Here is a 22938-nt window from a genome sequence, read left to right as displayed (position 1 = left end):
CACTGCTCTGATTATGAAATTTTTACATGGCCTGAAAATTGTATGGCACTTTAATTTTTTTGTAATATACATACTATGAATATTTAGAATAAAAAATGAAAAATCACATACTTTTGATTTCATTTACAGTACTGTGCAGAAGTCCTAGGCACAGATATAAAGCTAGGGTGCACAAAACTTTTGCACAGTACCGTAGTTGTCAACATGGAGCGAGTTTGTAAATCTGGCGGGAGCGAAGGGTGGTGAGGGTGAAGCGCTGTGAGAGGGGTGTGGGACAGGAGGCAGAGATGGAGTATCAGGGGCAGGGGCGGGGGTGGTGTGGGTGCAGACCCACCCAGCCCTGAGCCACCAGGCAGGGTCATTTGATTCCAAACGATTTATTGATCATTACAGAACGTATCTCTGGTGCTTCCCGCTCCCTCCCCTCTCCCTTCCCCTTTTCCCAAACATGATTCCCCTTCCCACTCTCAGTCCACTACAGAGACCCTCATCAGAATCAGGTTTATCATCACTCACATATGTCATGAATTTTTCAGCAGTGGCGGCAGTACAGTGCAATACATAAAATTACTACAGTATTGTGCAAAAGTCTTAGGCATCCTAGCTATAAGTATATGTGCCGCAGACTTCTGCACAATACCGTATTAATTCAAACATACAATGAAATACAGTACAACAAAGAAAACCTTTCATGTTTTTAAACTTTAGCTGCGTCCAATTCCATCTGCGTGGCAACAAAGGTTATGTTGGTAGGAGCATTTCAGTTAGTGCGTGCTCACACTCTCCCGCAGCTTAGAGGGAACAGTGCTGCTCGCTGTGCTGTCTTTCTCCTGTGTCTACTCTTCAGATGGCCCGCTCAATCCCTGGGGAGTCCCCAGTGACATCCTCGCAGGCAGAGAAAGGCAAGGCGTAGGCACGGGGGACTGCCAGATGCTGGAATCTGGAGCGAGAAGCATGCGTTGATGGTGAAGAAGGGGTAATTTCAAAGGAGATGTGAGGAGCAATATTTTTACAACAGGTCAACACAGACAAGATGCTGGGGGATCTCAGGAAAACATCTAGGAAAAGAGTACAATCGGTGTTTTGGGCCGAAACCCTTCAACAGGACTGTAGGAGAAAACGAGGAGTACCTTTTTAAAACCTTTCTCCAGGGTTTTGGCCCGAAACATCAACTGTACTCTTTTCCATAGGCAGTGCCTGGCCTGCTGAGTTCCTCCAGCATTTTGTGTGTGTTGCTCGGATTTCCAGCATCTGCAGATTTTCTCTGGTTTGTTTTTACAACACAGAGTGGAGGATGCCTGGACTGGTGGTAATAGGTCATTGTAAATTGTCAGGCTAGGATTAAATCTGTGATTAGGCCAGGATTAAATCAGGGGAACACCGGGCCGTGTGATTCAAGGGACCGGTAAGGCTTATTCTGTGCTGTTTCTCAATAAACAAACAAACAAATAAATAAATAGGAGATTTTTAAAAATTGGAAGGATATGAACATTGTGTAGGCAGAGGGATTAGTTATTTAATTGACAGCTGAGCATTGTGGGGTGTAGGATCTGTTCCTGTGCTGTACTGTTCTATGCTCTAAACAAACTGCTGGAGGAACTCAGAAGGTATTGCAGCCCAGGTCTGATGCCTGAAACATCGACAGTTCATTGATAAGAGGCATAGGTCGAGTGGACAGCCAGAGATTTTTTCCCTGGGTGGATATGGCTAATACAAGGGGACATAATGTTAATGTGATTGGAGGGAAGTATAGGGAGGTGGGGTTTTATTTACACAGAGCAGTAGGTGAGTGGAATGCCCTGCCGGTGGGGGGGAAGCCATGAGGGGGTAGAATCGAGTCCTGGGGCTGAACAGTCTCTTCCTCCCTGTCACTTACCAATATCCAGGTGGGAGTCCGCACTTTGTTTAAGATTTGGCAGGCATCGGACGTAACAGACTGCACCCCGGCACACCACAGCACCGAAAACAGCCACGGTTCGTTGACGAGGTACAGGTTGGTGGTGATATTCTTTGCGGCAAATTTCCTGCAAACAAAACAGGGAGCTGAAGTGTGGATCCTGTGGAAGAGCTCGGTGCCAGAGGGTGACGCGAGACATGGACCTCACAAGGCACAGGGAGGAAATGTCTAATATCAGGGGAGGATAATTTTAAGGTGATTGGAGGAAAGTATGGGGGGGGGGGTGTTGTCAGAGGTAGGCTTTTTAAGCAAAGTGTGTTAGGTGGTGTTACAGGCACATACATTGGGAACATTTAAGTTCAAAGTAAATTTATGATCAAAGTACATAGATGTCACCATATACAACCCTGAGATTCATTTTCTTGTGGGCATTCACAGTAGATCATAGAAACACAAAAGAATCAACGAAATACACAAAGAATGACCAAATAACCAATCTGCAAAAAAAAATAGCAAAAATACTCTTTAATAAACTCTTAAATTGGCTCATCGATGATAGAAAAATGGAGGACTAGGTGGGAGGGAAGGGTTAGATTGATCTTGCAGTAGGTTAAAATGTCAGCACAACATCGTGGGCTGAAGGGCCTGTAGTGTGTTCTAAGTAAGTTGGAACTGGAATTAGAGTAGGTTTAGTATTGCCAGAGGTAGGATTTTTACACTGAGTGGAACGTGCTGCCAGAGGTGGTGGTAGAGGCAGATACATTAGGGACATTTAAGAGACACTAAAACAGGCACATGGGTGACGGAAAAATGAGGGCTATGCAGGATGGGAGGGTTCGATTGATCTTAGAGCAGGTTAAAATGTTGGCACAACATCTTGGGCTGAAGGGTACTGTGCTGTAATGGTCTATGTTCTGTATCTAACACTTCCAGATGTCCTGCTGAGTGCTTGCCCCCCCCTGCTCTACTCACTTTACACTTATGACTGTGTGGCTAAGCACAGCTCCAATGCCATTTTCAAGTTTGCTGATGACATCACTGTTGTTGGCCAGGTCAAAGGTGGTGATGAATCAGCATATAGGAGGGAGAGTGAAACTCTGGCAGAGTGGTGCCACAGCAACAACCTTGCACTCAACGTCAGCAAGATTAAGGAGATGATTATTGACTTCAGGAGAAAGAAACCATAAACCCATGAGCCAGTCCTCATTGGTGGATCAGAGGTAGAGAGGGTCAGCAACTTTGAACTCCCTGTTGTTATTATTTCGGAGGATCCAGCATGTGAGTGCAATTATGAAGAAAGTACAGCAGTGTCTATTTCCTTGGGAGTTTGCGAAGATTCAGCATGACGTCGAAAGCTTAGTCAAACTTCTGTCATAGTGTGGTGGAGAGTATATTGACTGGCTGCATCATAGCCTGGTGTGGAAACACCAATGCCCTTGAAGGAAATATCTTACAAAAAGTAATGGATACGGCCCAGTCCATCAAGAAAAAGCCGTCCCCTTCATTGAGCAATCTACATGAAACGATGTCACAGGAAAGCAGCATCCGTCATCAGAGGCCCCCACCGCTCTGGTTCAGCCCTGAACCATCAGGATCTTGAACCAAAGGCAACATTGAAATGTTCCCACAACCTGTCAACTCACTTTCAAGGACTCACTGATTCTATAAAGGTTATTATTCTACAGATTTATTGAGTATGCTCACAAGAAAACAAATCTCAGGGTTGTATATGGTGACATTTATATATTTTGATAATAAATTTACTTTGAACTTTGGACTTTATTAAAGGAATCAAGGGATATGGATTAGTGTGGGGAGGTTGGGCTGTGTTGAATAGTCCCTCTCTGCTTCAATTTCTCAGATGCTGGAAATCCAAAGCAACACACACAAAATACCCAATGAACTCAGCAGGTCAGGCAGCATTTATGGAGAGAAATATACAGCTGGCATTTCAGGCTAAGACCCTTATCAGGCCCAAAATGCTAACTGTTCATTGTCCTCCATAGATGCTGCCTGACCTACTGAGTTTCTCCAGCATTTTGTGTGTGCGGCTTCCATTTCACGTTTTTGAGATTTTACAATCTTACACAGTATTAAAATATTAAAAAGAACTTAATCTTTTAATATCTTAATTGGGCAAGAGGACTGGAGTCATAATTTCACTCACTCCAACTCTGAACTGATTCCACAACCTACAGTTTCACAGACTCTACAACTCATGTTCTCAGTATTATTTAGACACACTAAGTGGACGCTTCAATATATACAGGACTGAATCCAGTGTGGTCTGCTGCTGCTGTAGCTCATCCACTTCAAGGTTCAACATGGCAGTTCAGAGATGTTCTTATGTGCACTACTGTTGTAACATGTGGTTATTTGAGTTCCTGTCAGCTTGAACCAGTCTGGCCATTCTCCTCTGACCTCTCTCATTAACAAGATAGTTTTACCCACAGAACTGCTATTTTTTGCTTTTCTCACCATTCTCTGTAATCTCTGGAGACTGTTGAGCATGAAAATCCCAGGAGATCAGCAGTTTCTGAGATACTCAAACCACCCCATCTGGCACCAACAATCATTCTATGGTCAAAGTCACTTAGATCACATTTGGTCAAGATGACGCCAGGGTTAAACACTTCCTCAGTCGACATCTTCAAGATAGCTTATGAAAATGTCTTTTTTACCTCTTTTACGCCTGTTTTTCACCTTAAATGTGTCTCTAGGACTGTTAGAGCCTGCGACTTTTACAATTTGGAGACTGTTAGAGTAATCCAGCCTTTTTGCTGTCTCCAATAAGCTTCCGGGAAGCAAGTGCATACTCAGATGGCCTCAACGGGAAGAAACGGCAAGATGGGGCACGAGCCAATGTTCGACTCCATTTCGCCGGCTAAAGCGTCCATTAATTGTCGATCAAAGCTTTGAGGAAGATTGAAGCAAATGGGGGAAGCAAGTGAGAGTTCAGCACTGACTGCCTTCTTTCTGATCTGAGAGCAGCCTGTTACTGTGCGGCTCGCTGTGGCAGGCGGGTTGGCCTCTCCGCCTCGTGTGATAGCCCTCTTTTTCAATGAATGTCAGTGATATTGCAGGATGGTATCATGGTTCTACGTTTATGGATTGCACTACTGTGCTTATGGAGTGTGGACATTTTCAGACTCATGGTTTTTATATTCTTTGTTTTTATTGCCCATTTCTTCTCCGTTTTGTTGTGCGGGGGGGGTGTTTGGGTACTGATGTTCCATTGTTTTCCGTTGGCCTTTTGTGTGGAGGAAGTGTTATTTTGGGGTCAATGTTCCTGTTCCATTTTGTGCGGGGAAGTGGAGCTTGGGGGTTGATGATCGAGATGCCATTCTTTTTTGTGCGGGGGGGGGGGGTGTTTGAAGTTTCTCTCTGAACAACTTTTCTGTTCTTTCCTTGTTTTGCAGCTATCTGCAGAAGACAGATCTCAGAGTTGTATATGGATACACTCTTTGATAGTAAATGAACCTTTCAACATTTCTTCTCCATTCCAATGTTTTGTCTGAACAACAACTGAACTTCTTAACTCTGTCTGCATAGCTTTGTGTATTGGGTTGCTGCCATATGATTAACTGATTAGATATTTGCATAAACGAGCTGGTGCACAGGTGTATGTAATAAACTGGCCACTGAATGTCATTCTAAGGTACGGTGAAAAGCTTGTTCTGCATACTATTCATATAGATCATTTCATTGCAACAGTGCTTTGAGATAGAACAAGGTAAAACAATAACAGAATGCAGAATAAAGTGCTACACTTACTGAGAAAATGCAGTGCAAGCAGACAAGGCCACAACGTGGTAGATTATAAGGTCAAGAATACATCTTCATACTGCAGGACTGTTCAATAGTCTTATAGCAGCGGGATAGGTGTCCTTGAGCCTTGTGGTGCAGGCTTTCAGGCTTTTTGGATCTTCTGCTCGTTGGAGGGGGGAGAAGAGAGAAGGTCGGGGGAGTGGGGAAGTCAATCCCAATCCATCTCCATCAATGAAAGAAGGAGTTAGGGTTTCTTTGACCTCAAAACAGAGAGGTCTGGCCAAATCTACAAATCCATCTATGGAAGGGTAAGATCAAGGTTCAAAGTTCAAAGTACATAAATGTCGCTATATACAACCCTGAGATTCATTTTCTTGTGGGCATGGTCAATAAATCTATGGAATAATAACCTTAACAGAATCAATGAAAGACTAGGACATTCAATCAGTGTGCAACAAGATAACAAACTGTGCAAATACAAAAAGAAAGAAATAATAACAATAATGAATAAATAAGCAATAAATATTGAGAGCATGAGATAAAGAGTCCTTGGAAGTGAGTCTGTTGGTTGTGGGAATATTTCAATGATGGGGCAAGTGAAGTTATCCCCTTTGGTTCAAGAGCCCGATGGTTGTGGGGTGATAACTGCTCCTGAACGTGGTGCTGTGGGTCCTGAGGCTGGAAATTTGAAACCAACGCAATGGCTCGAAAGGCTTGAATAGACAGTTATTACCGCATCTCATCCGCATCGACCTTGTTGTAACGCAGGTTCAGTCCGGAAATGCCCTGGCTGTGCAGCGCGGTGGCATTTTGCTTCACGGAGGAGAAGTGCTGGAAGCCCGGGGCCAGTCGTTGAACCAGCCACCTGTCCTCTTCAGGGAGCCACATCACCTGAAATACGGCAGCAGACACTTCCAGCTTATCCTCTTCATCTAACACATGTTATGAGTCAAAATTCAACATCTCCACCAGCCTTTGTGTGATGAAGTTTTCCTTAATTTCTTAGAATCACGGAGAACTGCCGCACAGAAGCAGGTGCTCAGAGAAGAATAAAGATATCAATGAGATAGAAAACATGCAGAGAAAATTTACAAGGATGTTGACAGGACTTAAGGACCTGAGTTATAGGGGAAGGCTGAATTGATTAGGACTTTATTCCCTAGAGCGTAGCAGGATGAGGGGAGACTTGATAGAGGAATACACAATTATGAGGGGTACAGACAGAGTAAAGCAGGTTTTATTCTGCTGAGTGAGAAAAAACTAGAGGTCATGGGTTAAGGGTGAAAGGTGAAATGCTTAAGGGGACCATGAGGGGGAATTTCTTCATTCAAGGGGTGGTGAGAGTGTGGAACGAGCTGCCAGTGGTGGATGCGGGCTTGATTTCAACATTTAAGAGAAGTTTGGATAGGTGCATGGATGGGAGGGGTATGAAGGATATAGTTTGGGTGCAGGTAATTGGGACTAGTCACAATAAGAGATGGGCCTGGACTAGATGGGCCGAAGGGACTGTTTCTGTGCTGCAGTGCTCTATGACTCTATGACCGATGAAGGTAATGAGTGTTTATCTAACTGGTAATTAACAATAATAAGTGGAGTGTTTTGGCAGTAGCCAGATGCTGGGGGACTCACTGACCTGTCCCTCTTCCCCAACAGGCACAGCTCGGCAACGCAAGCACCAGAGAAAACAAGCCATGACGCGCTCACCATCTCCTGGGGGATCCCCGATTCCAGGATGGCTTCCAGCGTGACGTTGATCCAGGTGGAGTGGAAGGGGTGCCCAGCCGGGGGCCTCCAGAGGTCCAGCATCACCGACTTGTTCTTCCGGGTGGCCAACTGCAACACCTCCACCAAGCGGCAGAGCGACTGGTTCGAGGCCTCCGTGTTATCCTTCTGAGAGAGCTCCCTGGCCGTCCAGAAAGGATCCTCCTGTGGAACAGGGACAAGTGGGTCCACTTGGTCCTTACCAATTCCCGGAAACAGTAACCAGTTTTTACCGAAGCGCCATAGGAAGCATCCTCTCTGGATGCATCACAGCAACTGTTTCTTTTTGCACTAGACACATCAAACACAAATCACAACTCACAGCGCTAGTAAACAATGTCGGGCAGTCAGAACAACTGACAGGCACAATGGTAAAAGTAAAATGTTTTGACTAGATGGCGTCAGCGTTTAGCGGGCCAGTAGTTTATTAACAATGAGCTACTGGCCTCCAGTCTGTGTTTATTGTTACAATTTGTAACAGTGAGGTAATTTAACTCCCAGAAATATTCACAGAGGATGTGGAAGGGATAGACTTAAAAGTCACAGAGTGATAAGGTACGGATACAGGCCATTCGACCCAACCAGTCCGTGCCAACCACGGTGCCCACCCAACAAGTCCCAGTTTCCTGCATTTGGCCTATATCCCTCCAAGCCCCACCTTACCTAAGTGCTTCATAAAGGACACTTCAGTACCTGCCTCATCCACTCCCACTGGCATCTCTGTGAGAAACTGTTGTCCCTGATGTCCATTTTAAATGTTTCCAGTCTCACCGTAAACCTCAGCACCCTAGTTTTGGTCTCCCTTACCCTGGGGATCCTCCTATAGAAAATGGGCCATCACATCTATGCTGCTTCCACTCCACCGCTCATTAAGATCCTGTGTGATTGGACTTAAGAGTATCTTCTTCCCTGCTGCTATCGGACTCCTGAACCGACTGGATGGATTTCCCAGAGGCCAACCATTTAAATTTGACTATTCATTCCCATTCTGACACCTCCTCTTCTGCCATCATGAAACTACACTCATGGTGGGTCACCTCCAACCTGATGGCACGAACATTAATCTCTCTAAGTTCTGGTAACTTCTCCCCCTTCCTCTTCTCTCTTTTTCCATTTTCCATTTTGATTCCCCTCTTACCCGTTCCTTTCTCTTCACCTGCCCATCAGTTCCCTTTGGTTCCTCTCCCCCTTCCCTTTCATCTATGGGCCACCCTTCTCCCCATCAGATTCCTTCTTCTTCCACCTATCACCTCCCAGCTTCTTACTTCATCCTCCTTCCCCACCCATCCAATCAGCTTCCCCCTCACATGGTCTCACCTATCACCTCCCAGCTTCTTACTACATCCTTCCTTCCCCACCCATCCAATCAGCTTCCCCCTCACATGGTCTCACCTATCACCTCCCAGCTTCTTACTTCATCCTTCCTTCCCCACCCATCCAATCAGCTTCCCCCTCACTTGTTCTCACCAATCACCCTCCAGCATGTCCTCCTTCCCCTCCCCCCACATTCTTACTTCTGCCTCCTTTCTTTCCAGTCCTGATGAAGGGTCTTGACCCAAAATGTTGACTGCGTTTTTCTCTCTATAGATTCTTTCTGACCGGCTGAGTTCCTCCAGAATTTTGTGTGTGTAACTCTGGATTTCCAGCATCTGCTTGAACTGGTGATTGTTGGGGAAGTGGAACTCAATAGGGAGGATGGGGGCAGTTTTGCAAGGAAGGGTACAGAGACAGGAAGGGGGAGGAGGGTACTGGACAGGAGAGGAGAGTGGACCCACCTGGAAGAACCAGCGGCCAGCGTTCAGACTTCTCAGGTCCGTCCAGTTGAACATGGCAGCATTGTCAGAGGCCCGGTCGGGAAAGACCTCCTCCACGTTGGTAGTCCGTCGCAGAGTGGTGTCGTGGACCACAAATAGGACCCCATCGTAACTTGAAGAACAGATAACAGGAGAAATCAGCCAATGGATGGGGGGATATTTGCTGAGCACTGCGGGTCGGGTTAGTGGGGTGCCTGGCGTGTTTACCTGGGGTCTTTCCTGGCTACAACTTCAATCAAACCATAAGACATAAGAGTAAAATAAGGCCATTCAGCCCATCAGAACTGCTGCACCACTCGGTAATGAGTGATTTATTTTCCCTCCCAATCCAATTAAAGAGTCTAAAGTTAAAGATTAGCTTTATTTGTCACATGTACATCAAAAAATACAGTGAAATGTGTCGTTTTCATAAATGACCATCAGTCCGAGGATGTGCTGGGGGCAGCCCACAAGTATTGTCAAGCTATTGGTGTTGACATAGCATGCCCACAACATATTAACTCCAGCCCGTACATCCCTCGAGTGGGGGAGGAAACCGAAGCAGCCGGAGGAAGCCCACGTGGTAATGGGGAGAACGTACAAACTTCTTACAGGCGGTGGCGGGGAGGGATTGAACCCTGATTGCTGGCACTGTAAACCATTGCACTAACCAAATATGCTACCATGCTAACCTTTCTCTTACTTTCTCCCCAAAACATTTGACAACCTGACTATTTAAACCTCCTCTTTAAATATACCCCATGACTTGCTGCCATCGCCATCGGTGGCAATAAATTCCACAGATTCACCATCCTCTGGGTAAAGAAATTCCTCCTCATCTCTGTTCTAAAGGGACAGCCTCCTCTTCTGTGGCTGTGCCCTCAGATTCTAAACTCCCCCACAACGGGAAACATCCTCTCCACATCCACTCTATCGAGGCCTTTCAATGTTTGATACGTTTCAATGAGATCACCCCTCATTCTCCAAAACTCCAGCAAGTACAGGCCCAGAGCCATCAAACACTCCTCATATGTAAACCCTTTCATTCCTGGGATAATTCTTGTGAGCTTCCTCTGGACCCTCTCCAATGCCAGCTCATCCTTTCTTACATCAGGGGCCCAAAACTGCTCGCAATACTCCCTTTACACCTCTAATTTCTAAATTTTCTCTCTGTTTAGAAAATAGTTGACTCCGTTATTCCTTCTACCAAAGTGCATGACCAGACAGTTCCCAACGCTGTATTCCATCTGCCACCTCTTTGCCCATTCTCCTAATCTGTCCAAGTCTTTCTGCAGAGTCCCTGCTTCCCTGCGTAAAGTAGGACAATCTTCTGTCCGTGCGAGTATCTTCCCTGAGAGGCTGGCTGCAGGGTGGGTGCCTGGTGCACAGCAAGATCCTACCAGTGGTGATTCAATGCTCGGCACAGCAACCTCCCGCACCACTCACCTGACAGTGATGTTCACAAAGAAGCCACTCGCTTGCTGTTCGACCGCCCTCTGGAAGGACATCAGGGTATTCTCCGGGGCTAGCTGAGGAGAGAGGTAATAGGGGATAGGGATTACCACAAGGCCGGGGAGGTCAGTCAGCAGAGGCGCCCTCCTAAGGTGCACTGGGCCATGGAGAAAGAGGCCCTTTGACCTAACATGCCCATTCCGTCCAAAAGCTAGTCCCACAGAGCCCACATTCCTCTCAACCTTTCCTGTCTATAGACTGTCCATAAAGACAAATGTCTTTAAACATTATAGTTAGATTTAGATTTATTTATTTATTTATCCCACAAGCGGTGAAACATACAGTGAAATATGTTGTTTGTGTTAACAACCGACACAATCTGAGGATGTGCTGGGGGCAGCCCACAAGTATCACCACACATTCCAGCGTCAACATAGCATGTCCACAATTAGCAGAACACGCAGCCAACGTACAAGTAACAACAACAAAACAAACCCCTTGCCCTTCATCCCCCACACACACAGTCTGGCCTCCAACCCCCAGACTCACAAGCTTCAGGAGTCCGACTTCTGGGCATCGATCCCTGTACTGCTGATCACGGGCCTCCAACTTCAGACTTGCTGATCACAAACCTCCAAACTCAGCACCTGCCAACCAACCTCAGGCCTCCAGACTTGGGATTCGCTGACCTCAGACTCCAACCCCGGGACTCTCTGATGTCAGTGATCACTACCTCTTGTTCTTGGAGCCCACAGACCTCAGAATTCCATCCTTGGTGATCACTGGCCTTCGACTTTAGAGCACTGTGACCTGAACTCCAAACTCCAGCTCCTTCCTCTACCTCTTCACTTGCTGCCCTTGATCCCTCACGTCATCACTGTCCCAACCCCTAATCTGCCACGCCTTCCCCAAAAGCTATCATTACAAACCTTAAACAAGTCTGAACCACAAACCCGATGGCCATCACAGCTTGGCGCCATCTTGAAATTGAGCTCCCACTTCAACCACATCCTCTGGCACCCTCGTTCCACCAGACTCTGTGTGAAAAGTGGCCTCTCAGATCTCCTAGCAGTCTTTCCCTCATCACCTTAAACTAACGGCTTCTAGTTTAGACTCTTGTACATCGGAGAATGCAGTCTGCAACCTTTATTATGGCCGTTGTCATTTCATAACCCTCCATATTGGCACACTTCAGCCTCCTTCACCCCAGAGAAAATGGCACCAGCCTACCTAAACTCCCCTTCGCACTCAAACCCTCCCAGGCTGGTATCATCCTCGGGAAACTTTTCTGCTCACCCTCTGAATCAGACTCAGGTTTACTATCACTGGCTTACGTTGTGAAATTTGTTGCTTTGCAGCAGCAGTACATTACAATATATAAAATATACTATTACATGTAATACGAAATACACTCTGTGGCCATTAGTCCATTCACTTAAAGGTTCAACATGCTGTGCATTCAGAGATGCTCTTCTGCACAACGTTGTTGTAATGGTGTCCTGTCGAAGGGTCTCGGTCCGAAACATTGACTGTACTTTTTTCCATAGATGCTGCCTGGTCTGCTGAGTCCCTCCAGCAGTTTGTGTGTGTTGCTCGGATCTCCAGCATCTGCAGATTTTCTCTTGTTTGTCGCCTTCCTGTCAGCTTGAACCAGTTTGGCCATTCTCCTTCGACCTCTCTCATTAATGAGATATTTTTGCCCAGAGTACTGTCATTCACCAAATGACTTTTGGGTTTTTTTTCAGCACCTTTTTCTGTAAACTCTAGAGCAGGGGTTCCCAACTTTTCTTTTTATGCCAAGGACCCCTACCATTAACCCTGAGGATCTGTCCTGGGCCCAGCATATTGATACAACCGGAAAGAAGGCACATCAGTGGCTCTGCTTCGTAAGGAGTTCTTCCAGGGGATTGTTTGATCCAGCATTCAGACCAGAATCAGGTTTATTATCACTGTCTTTTATGACATGTTGGGTGGCAGGGTGAGGGAGTACCAAAGGAGGAGTAAGCTATTCCTAGCCTCCCTTTAGACCACAGTTCACCCTTGGGCAAGGTGTAGCACCTGCTTAGCCCCCGATCAGGGTCATGTGAAGCCATGGGAGCAGGTGGTGGATGGTCGTTTGAGCAGCCGGTGCAGATCACAAGTCCTGGTTATGTGACCACTGACGCCAGGTAGACAATCTCTGGAGAGTATTGATAATGCCTGGGATCACCCATCTAGTACAGACACTGCCCAGAAGAAGGCAATGGCAAACCACTTCTGTAGGAAAAATGACCAAGAACAATAATAGTCATGGAAAGACCATGACCGCCCATGTCAAATGACACGGCACATAACAAACAAACAAATATTATGTGAATTGCTTTTGCTTTGCAGCAGTACAGTGCTAGACATAAAATATACCATAAATGATATTAGGGGTAGCATCTTTGGTGAAAGGGCTTGTTGGTCAAAGGCAGTTCACTCACCTTTGGTCCCCAGCAGATACTCAGCTCTCACCTGTGGCTGCAAGTAGTGGATACAGCCCAGTCCATCACAGGCAAAGCCCTGTCCACCACTGAGCACGTCCATCACAGGAAAGCAAGGACCTCCACTACCCACACCATACTCTCTTCTCACGGCTACCATCGGGCAGGAGGTTCAGGAGCCTTGGGTCCCACACCACCGGGTTCAAGAACAGTTGTCACCCCAAAACCATCAGGCTCCTGAACCAGCATGGACAGCTTCACTCACCTCAACTCTGAACTGATTCCACAACCTACACACTCACTTTCAAGGACTCTTTATAATTCAGTGTTTTGTTTATATTTGCACAGTTTGTCTTCCTTTCAACATTGGCTATGTCTGTTCATGTACAGTTTTTTGTAAATTCTGTTTTTTTCATGTGAATGCCTGCAAGAAAATGAATCTCAAAGCAGTATATGGTGACATATACATTCTTTGATCATATATTTACTTTGAAGTTTGAGTTTGGAGAGATTTGGTATGTGACAAGTTTCTGCAGATGGAGCATTCTGGCTGGTTGCATCTGATATGGAGGCTCCAATGCACACGATGGCAAGAGGCTTCAGGAGGTTGTAGACTCAGCCATCTCCATTAGCGGCACAACCCTCCCCAGCCTCAAGGACATCTTCAAAAGGTGGTGACTCAAGAAAGCAGCACACATCATTAAGGGCCCGCACCGTCCAGGACATGCCCTCTTCATGTTACAGGGAGGAGATTCAGGAGCCTGAAAACACACACTGAAAGATTCAGGGACAGCTTCAGATTTCAAAGTTCAAAGTTCAAATTCTAGGTGAATTTATTATCAAAGTACAAATATGTCACCATATACGACCCTGAGACTCATTTTATGGTGGGCATTCACAGTAGATAGAAAGAAACACAATGGAATCAATGGAAACCACACGCAACAAAGATGGGCAAACAACCACACTGCAAAAGAGAACAAACTGTGCAAATACAAAAAAAATTTTTAAAGCCATCTAGTAATAATAAATAAATAAGCAATAAATATCGAGAACATGAACCTACAGGAAGGATGTAAACAAGGTTGAAAGAATGCAGCAAAAACTTACAAGGATGTTGCCGGGTCTGGAGTTAGAAGAAAAAGTTGAATAGGTTAGAACTTTATTATTTAGAACATCGAAAATAAAAGTGAATTTGATAGAGGTTATCAAAATCATGACGGTATAGACAGGGTAAATACAAGCAGGCATTTTTCACTGAGGTTGGGTGGTTGGTTTTTCCAGAGGTCATGGGTTAAGGGTGAAAGGTGAGAAGTTAAAGGGGAACATGAGGGAAAACTTCTTCACTCAGTGGGTGATGAGTGTGTGGAATGAGCTGCCAGCACAAGTGGTCCATGTGAGCTCGATTTCAACGTTCAAGAGAAGTTTGGATAGGTACGTGGATAGTAGGGGTATGGATGGCTTTGGTTCCAGTGCATGTCAATGGGAGTAGGCAATTTAAATAGTTTTGGCAAGGACTAGATAGGCTGAAGGCCTGTTTCTGTGCTGTACTTCTCTATCAGTTGAAGAGTCCTTGAAAGCAAGTACATAGTTTGTGTGATCAGTGTTGGGTTGAGTGAAGTTATCCCCTTTGGTTCAAAGGCTGATGGTTGTTGGGTAATAACTCTTCCTGAACCTGGTGGTGTGAGTCCTGAGGCTCCTGTATCTCCTCCCTGATGGCAGAAGGAGAACAGAGAAGACAAAGGTTCTTCTGAACCGGACGTGAACACTACACTTTGCACTATTTTTTTGCTCTGTACTGCTGCTGCCAAACAACATATTTCACGTCAGATAAGACAGAGTTAAAAAACCTGATTCTGATTCCAATTTGATGATGTCCCTCTGCCATCGGATTGCTGAATGGACAATGAACCCAGCAACATTACCTCAGTACTTTTTCCTCTCTCCCAGTTTCACCCATCACCTTGTGTTTCTCTCTTTCCTCCCCCACCTTTTAAATCTACTCCTCATTTTTTTTTCTCTCCTATTCCGCTGAAGGGTCTCGGCATGAAATGTCGACTGTACTTTTTTCCATAGATGCTGCCTGGCGTGCTGAGTTCCCCCAGCATTTTGTGTGTGTTACTGTGGATTTCCAGCATCTGCAGATTTTCACTTGTTTGTGAACATTACCTCAGTACTTTTCCCTCTCATTTTGCGCTACTTATTAAATTTTATTTTGTTATATATACTTACGATAATTTATAATTGTTATTATTAAGTATTGCTATGTACTGCTGCCACAAAACAATAAATTTCAATACATATATTAAACCTGATTCTGATTCCTGGAACCTGGAGGGAAAAACAATCTCCTGGAAGAAATCTAACCGGTCGATCTGCATCTGTAGCTAGAAAGGAGTTGTCGACCTTTCAGGATGAAACCCTGCGTCAGGGCTCGTTGCAAATTTCCAAGCCTTAGATAGGATCGATTCCAAAAATGTGAAGATATCAGGTTCAGAGGGGTGGGCATCTCACCACGTTCCTGCCGTTGCCCATCAGATGCTTGCTACACATCCACCCAAACCAGAGCTCAAAAGGCGCAAATCTCACAATGGCCACATGGTGGCGAAAGACAGTAACTTTTCAAATAATGCTGAAATGTAGAAAATGTTTCTACATTGGAGTCGCTAATGAGAATCTCTGCTCTTGACTAGCGCTGAATTTAATTACTTATCATGTATTTCGCAGGTGAGTGAAGAGAAAGCTTCACACTGTTCAACCTGGGCTTTCACTGCTCTGGAGAGGGAGCTCTATTCAAAAGTTCGAAGTATATGTATTATCGAAGTACACAAATGTTACCATATGCAACCCTGAGATAGATAGATAGATACTTTATTCATCCCCATGGGGAAATTCAACTTTTTTCCAATGTCCCATACACTTGTTGTAGCAAAACTAATTACATACAATACTTAACTCAGTAAAAAAATATGATATGCATTTAAATCACTATCTCAAAAAGCATTAATAATAGCTTTTAAAAAGTTCTTAAGTCCTGGCGGTTGAATTGTAAAGCCTAATGGCATTGGGGAGTATTGACCTCTTCATCCTGTCTGAGGAGCATTGCATCGATAGTAACCTGTCGCTGAAACTGCTTCTCTGTCTTTGGAGTAATTGGAATAATTTGGAGTAATTTGGAAAGTAATTGGAGATTACTTTCTCGCAGATTTTATGGAAAACATGAGATGAAGAGTGCTTGTAAGTGAATGCATAGGTTGTGGAACAGTTCGGTATTGGGATGAATGAAGCTGAGAGAAGTTATCCCCTCTGTTTCAGGAGCCTGATGACTGAGGGGCAGTGACTATTGATGAACCTGGTGGTTTGAGTCCTGAGGCTCCTGTACCTCCTTTCTGATGGCAGCAGTGAGAAGAGAGCGTGGCCTGGGTGATGGGGATCCCTGATGATGGATGCTGCCTTTGCAATAAGGTTCCATGTAGATGTGCTCAGTGGTGGGGAGTGGGCCATCTCCACTATTTTTGTAGGATTTTCCATTCAAGGGCATTGGTGCTTCCAGACCAGGTTGTGATGCAGGCAGTCAATATACTCTCCACCACACATCCATAGAGGATTGTCAAGGTCGCTAAGTTCTAAGGAAGTAGAGGTGCTGCTGGGGTCAGGGCAGGTCCCCTGCAATGATAACACCAAGGAATTTAGAACTGCTGACCCTCTCAAACTCGGATGAGGACTGGTTCATCGTTACTGCATCTCTTCTGTACATCACGTCCTGGGTGCAGCACCTAAGTGCTATTACAAAGAAGGCACTGCAGCCCCTCTACTTTCTGAGAAGTTTGCGACCAACTTCAAGAGGTACACACTGGACAGTACCCTGACTGGTTGCATTATGGCCAGGTATGGGAACACCAATTACCTTGAATGGAAAAGCCCACAAAAAGTAGTGAATACGGCCCAGAAAATCACAGGAAAAGCCCTCCCCACCAATGGGCACACCTAAAGGAATACTGCCCTTCATCAGGACTTCAATGGGTCTCGGCTCGAAACATTGACTATTCTTCTCCATGGATGCTGCCTGACCTGCTGAGTTCCTCCAGCATTTGTGTGTGTTTTGCCCTGGATTTCCGACACCTACAGAATCTCCTGTGTTGAAGAGGGAGTTTCACTCTGCACTGTGAACCCTCTACTGAGAACGTAGCAGACCACGTCTCAATTGTCAGCAGTCTTCATTCCGGTGACAGCTGCAGTACATTTAGCCTCCTATTACAGAAGTATTCCAGGTCCTCATTTCTTGCTGACAGGAAATAGACATTAAAAATAGATTGCAGCCTTCCTTGACCACTTTGTGTAACAACAAGATCTTATGAAGGATTACCGTAGGAACTGCACATTTTCTGATCCCCACAAGGAACCGTCAGAGGCAGAGTAGACTTTGTCCTGTTTGTGCAGGAAGCAGTTTAACAGGCTGCTCTGACAGCAAGTGGAACCACGTGAAAGTCTTGTGCTAAATAATTAGTAATCACTCGGGGATTCACCTGCCAACTCGTCTTTTTATATCTGTTAGCTGCAGCTCAGAGCTTGTAGGTTGTGAGTTAGACCCACCTGCTTAGCCCAGAGCAAATACAGAGTGAATCCCCCTCCACACTGTCCCATCACACACTCCCGGGGTCAGACACAGAGTGAAGCTCCCTCCACACTGTCCCATCACACACTCCCGGGGTCAGACACAGAGTGAAACTCCCTCCACACCGTCCCATCACACACTCCCGGGGTCAGACACAGAGTGAAACTCCCTCCACACTGTCCCATCACACACTCCCAGGGTCAGACACAGAGTGAAGCTCCCTCCACACTGTCCCATCACACACTCCCAGGGTAAGACACAGAGCAAAGCTCCATCCTCACTGTCCCATCACACACTCCCAGAGTCAGACACAGAGTGAAGCTCCCTCCACACTGTCCCATCACACACTCCCAGGGTCAGACACAGAGTGAAGCTCCCTCCACACTGTCCCATCACACACTCCCAGGGTAAGACACAGAGCAAAGCTCCATCCTCACTGTCCCATCACACACTCCCAGAGTCAGACACAGAGTGAAGCTCCCTCCACACTGTCCCATCACACACGCCCAGGGTCAGACACAGAGTGAAGCTCCCTCCACACTGTCCCATCACACACTCCCGGGGTCAGTCACAGAGTGAAGCTCCCTCTACACCGTCCCATCACACACTCCCGGGGTCAGACACAGAGTGAAGCTCCCTCTACACCGTCCCATCACACACTCCCGGGGTCAGACACAGAGTGAATCTCCCTCCACACTGTCCCATCACACACTCCCGGGGTCAGACACAGAGTGTAGCTCCCTCCACACTGTCCCATCACACACTCCCGGGGTCAGACACAGAGTGAATCTCCCTCTACACCGTCCCATCACACACTCCCGGGGTCAGACACAGAGTGAATCTCCCTCCACACTGTCCCAGCACACACTCCCGGGGTCAGACACAGAGTGTAGCTCCCTCCACACTGTCCCATCACCACTCCCAGGGTCAGACACAGAATGAAGCTCCCTCTACACTGTCCCATCACACACTCCCAGGGTCAGACACAGAGTGAAGCTCCCTCCACACTGTCCCATCACACACTCCCGGGGTCAGACACAGAGTGAATCTCCGTCTACACTGTCCCATCACACACTCTTGGGGTCAGACACAGAGTGAAGCTCCCTCTACACTGTCCCATCACACACTCCCGGGGTCAGACACAGAGTGAAGCTCCCTCTACACTGTCCCATCACACACTCCCAGGGTCAGACACAGAGTGAAGCTCCCTCCACACTGTCCCATCACACACCCCCAGGGTCAGACACAGAGTGAATCTCCGTCTACACTGTCCCATCACACACTCCCAGGGTCAGACACAGAGTGAAACTCCCTCCACACTTTTGAAGAAACTTTGCAGTAGAGCAGCAATGGATCTGGATTTGCTGCACCTGCAGAATCTCTTGTGTTCATGATCTGTTGTTTCACTGCAAAGTCTCTTCGAGGGACGCCGGCCCTGAAGAAGTTTAAATCTTCTCTTCGATGGGAGTTCAGTGAGATCCTCTCTCACTGCTCCCCCTCTGTGATCTCTGCTGCCCTCTGACTCTTCAAACATGTCCTCACCCAGATGTGCTATGACAGGCACATACTTCCCCTCCTTCCACTGCCCTCCCCACCTTCTCATTCCCCTGCCCCCCCACCTTCTCATTCCCCTGCCCTCCCCACCTTCTCATTCCCCTGCCCTCCCCATATTCTTATTCCCCTGCCCCCCCACCTTCTCATTCCCCTGCCCTCCCCACCTTCTCATTCCCCTGCCCTCCCCACCTTCTCATTCCCCTGCCTCCCCACCTTCTCATTCCCCTGCCCTCCCCACCTTCTCATTCCCCTGCCTCCCCACCTTCTCATTCCCCTGCCCTCCCCACCTTCTCATTCCCCTGCCCTCCCCACTTTCTCATTCCCCTGCCCTCCCCACTTTCTCATTCCCCTACCCTCCCCACTTTCTCATTCCCCTGCCCTCCCCACCTTCTCATTCCCCTGCCCTCCCCATGTTCACATTCCCCTGCCCTCCCCACGTTCACATTCCCCTGCTCTCCCCGTATTCTTATTCCCCTGCCCCCCCCACCTTCTCATTCCCCTGCCCTCCCCACCTTCTCATTCCCCTGCTCTCCCCATATTCTTATTCCCCTGCCCCCCCACCTTCTCATTTCCCTGCCCTCCGCACCTTCTCATTCCCTTGCCCCCCCACCTTCTCATTCCCCTGCCCTCCCCACCTTCTCATTCCCCTGCCCTCCCCACATTCACATTCCCCTGCCCTCCCCACCTTCTCATTCCCCTGCCCTCCCCACCTTCTCATTCCCCTGCCCTCCCCACTTTCTCATTCCCCTGCTCTCCCCACATTCACATTCCCCTGCCCTCCCCACCTTCTCATTCCACTGCCCCCCCCACCTTCTCATTCCCCTGCCCTCCCCACCTTCTCATTCCCCTGCCCTCCCCACCTTCTCATTCCACTGCCCCCCCACCTTCTCATTCCCCTGCCCTCCCCACCTTCTCATTCCCCTGCCCCCCCACCTTCTCATTCCCCTGCCCTCCCCACCTTCTCATTCCCCTGCCTCCCCACCTTCTCATTCCCCTGCCCCCCACCTTCTCATTCCCCTGCCCTCCCCACGTTCACATTCCCCTGCCCTCCCCACCTTCTCATTCCCCTGCCCCCCACCTTCTCATTCCCCTGCCCTACCCACCTTCTCATTCCCCTGCCCTCCCCACCTTCTCATTCCCCTGCCCTCCCCACCTTCTCATTCCCCTGCCCTCCCCACATTCACATTCCCCTGCCCTCCCCACCTTCTCATTCCCCTGCCCCCCCACCTTCTCATTCCCCTGCTCTCCCCACCTTCTCATTCCCCTGCCCTCCCCACCTTCTCATTCCCCTGCCCCCCCACCTTCTCATTCCCCTGCCCTCCCCACCTTCTCATTCCCCTGCCCTCCCCACTTTCTCATTCCCCTGCCCTACCCACCTTCATTTCCCTGCCCTCCCCACCTTCTCATTCCCCTGCCTCCCCACCTTCTCATTCCCCTGCCCTCCCCACCTTCTCATTCCCCTGCCCTCCCCACTTTCTCATTCCCCTACCCTCCCCACTTTCTCATTCCCCTGCCCTCCCCACCTTCTCATTCCCCTGCCCTCCCCATGTTCACATTCCCCTGCCCTCCCCACGTTCACATTCCCCTGCTCTCCCCATATTCTTATTCCCCTGCCCCCCCCACCTTCTCATTCCCCTGCCCTCCCCACCTTCTCATTCCCCTGCTCTCCCCATATTCTTATTCCCCTGCCCCCCCACCTTCTCATTTCCCTGCCCTCCGCACCTTCTCATTCCCCTGCTCTCCCCATATTCATATTCCCCTGCCCCCCCACCTTCTCATTCCCCTGCCCTCCCCACCTTCTCATTCCCTTGCCCCCCCACCTTCTCATTCCCCTGCCCTCCCCACCTTCTCATTCCCCTGCCCTCCCCACATTCACATTCCCCTGCCCTCCCCACCTTCTCATTCCCCTGCCCTCCCCACCTTCTCATTCCCCTGCCCTCCCCACTTTCTCATTCCCCTGCTCTCCCCACATTCACATTCCCCTGCCCTCCCCACCTTCTCATTCCACTGCCCCCCCACCTTCTCATTCCCCTGCCCTCCCCACCTTCTCATTCCACTGCCCCCCCACCTTCTCATTCCCCTGCCCTCCCCACCTTCTCATTCCCCTGCCCCCCCACCTTCTCATTCCCCTGCCCTCCCCACATTCTCATTCCCCTGCCCCCCCACCTTCTCATTCCCCTGCCCCCCCACCTTCTCATTCCCCTGCCCCCCCACCTTCTCATTCCCCTGCCCTCCCCACCTTCTCATTCCCCTGCCCCCCCACCTTCTCATTCCCCTGCCCCCCCACCTTCTCATTCCCCTGCCCTCCCCACTTTCTCATTCCCCTGCTCTCCCCACATTCACATTCCCCTGCCCTCCCCACCTTCTCATTCCCCTGCCCTCCCCACCTTCTCATTCCACTGCCCCCCCACCTTCTCATTCCCCTGCCCTCCCCACCTTCTCATTCCCCTGCCCCCCCACCTTCTCATTCCCCTGCCCTCCCCACCTTCTCATTCCCCTGCCTCCCCACCTTCTCATTCCCCTGCCCCCCACCTTCTCATTCCCCTGCCCTCCCCACGTTCACATTCCCCTGCCCTCCCCACCTTCTCATTCCCCTGCCCCCCACCTTCTCATTCCCCTGCCCTCCCCACCTTCTCATTCCCCTGCCCTACCCACCTTCTCATTCCCCTGCCCTCCCCACCTTCTCATTCCCCTGCCCTCCCCACCTTCTCATTCCCCTGCCCTCCCCACATTCACATTCCCCTGCCCTCCCCACCTTCTCATTCCCCTGCCCCCCCACCTTCTCATTCCCCTGCTCTCCCCACCTTCTCATTCCCCTGCCCTCCCCACTTTCTCATTCCCCTGCCCCCCCACCTTCTCATTCCCCTGCCCTCCCCACTTTCTCATTCCCCTGCCCTACCCACCTTCATTTCCCTGCCCCCCCACCTTCTCATTCCCCTGCCCTACCCACCTTCTCATTCCCCTGCCCTACCCACCTTCATTTCCCTGCCCCCCCACCTTCTCATTCCCCTGCCCTCCCCACTTTCTCATTCCCCTGCCTCCCCACCTTCTCATTCCCCTGCCCTCCCCACATTCTCATTCCCCTGCCCTCCCCACATTCTTATTCCAGCCCCTTCCCCCTTCTTTTCCAGTCCTGATGAAGGCTCTCAGCCTGACACATCAACCGTTTATTCATTTCCATAGATGTTGCCTGACCTGTCAAGTTCCTCCAGCATTTTGTGTCGTTATCTCATGGGCTGCTGCAGGCAGGCCAGGGAAACTTGCTGCCTGACTTTCGCTAATTCTTCAGTCAGCGTTTACCTACCATCGGCGCACCTCCATTTCCGATGACATCTGGTCTACGGCCCAGTTTCTCCTTGTTCATGATGCATGGCGACCGGATTAACAATGGCAGCAGGTACAGAGACACAAGGACTCCCAGGTACAGTAGCAGCAGGAAAGTCTGAAAAACTGAGGGCAGACAGGAGCACACCTTCAGCATGTCAATTTCTCTAACTTCCTCTTCTCCCTTTTCCCCTTCCCCATTCTGGCTGCCTTCTCACCCCTTCTCTTCTCCTCAACTGCCCACCACTTCCTCAATGTTCTCCTCCCCCTTCCCTTTCTCCCATGATCCACTCTCCATTCCCAACAGAT

The 22938-nt window shown here is 48.5% G+C and overlaps 1 protein-coding gene across 4 annotated transcripts in view; it reads right to left on the bottom strand.

Moving 5' to 3' along the window:
- LOC140727066 (glycerophosphodiester phosphodiesterase domain-containing protein 5-like) overlaps positions 1-22938 on the bottom strand; it is a 271585-nt gene that overhangs the window by 32321 nt on the left and 216326 nt on the right. For all 4 annotated transcript variants that reach the window (XM_073044292.1, XM_073044291.1, XM_073044294.1 and 1 more), the window contains 6 exons: positions 22610-22755; positions 10666-10748; positions 9202-9352; positions 7370-7591; positions 6399-6556; positions 1877-2024 (listed from right to left, as the gene is read on the bottom strand). In XM_073044292.1, coding sequence (XP_072900393.1) covers positions 1877-2024; positions 6399-6556; positions 7370-7591; positions 9202-9352; positions 10666-10748; positions 22610-22755 — 908 coding nt within the window. The remainder of the gene's footprint in view (positions 1-1876; positions 2025-6398; positions 6557-7369; positions 7592-9201; positions 9353-10665; positions 10749-22609; positions 22756-22938) is intronic.

The sequence above is a fragment of the Hemitrygon akajei genome, chromosome 4 (genome assembly GCF_048418815.1).
Source record: "Hemitrygon akajei chromosome 4, sHemAka1.3, whole genome shotgun sequence".
In the NCBI taxonomy this organism is placed as follows: Eukaryota; Metazoa; Chordata; class Chondrichthyes; order Myliobatiformes; family Dasyatidae; genus Hemitrygon; species Hemitrygon akajei.
The sequence above is the reverse complement of the archived record's forward strand: the minus strand, read 5'-3'. Positions and strand labels throughout refer to the sequence as shown.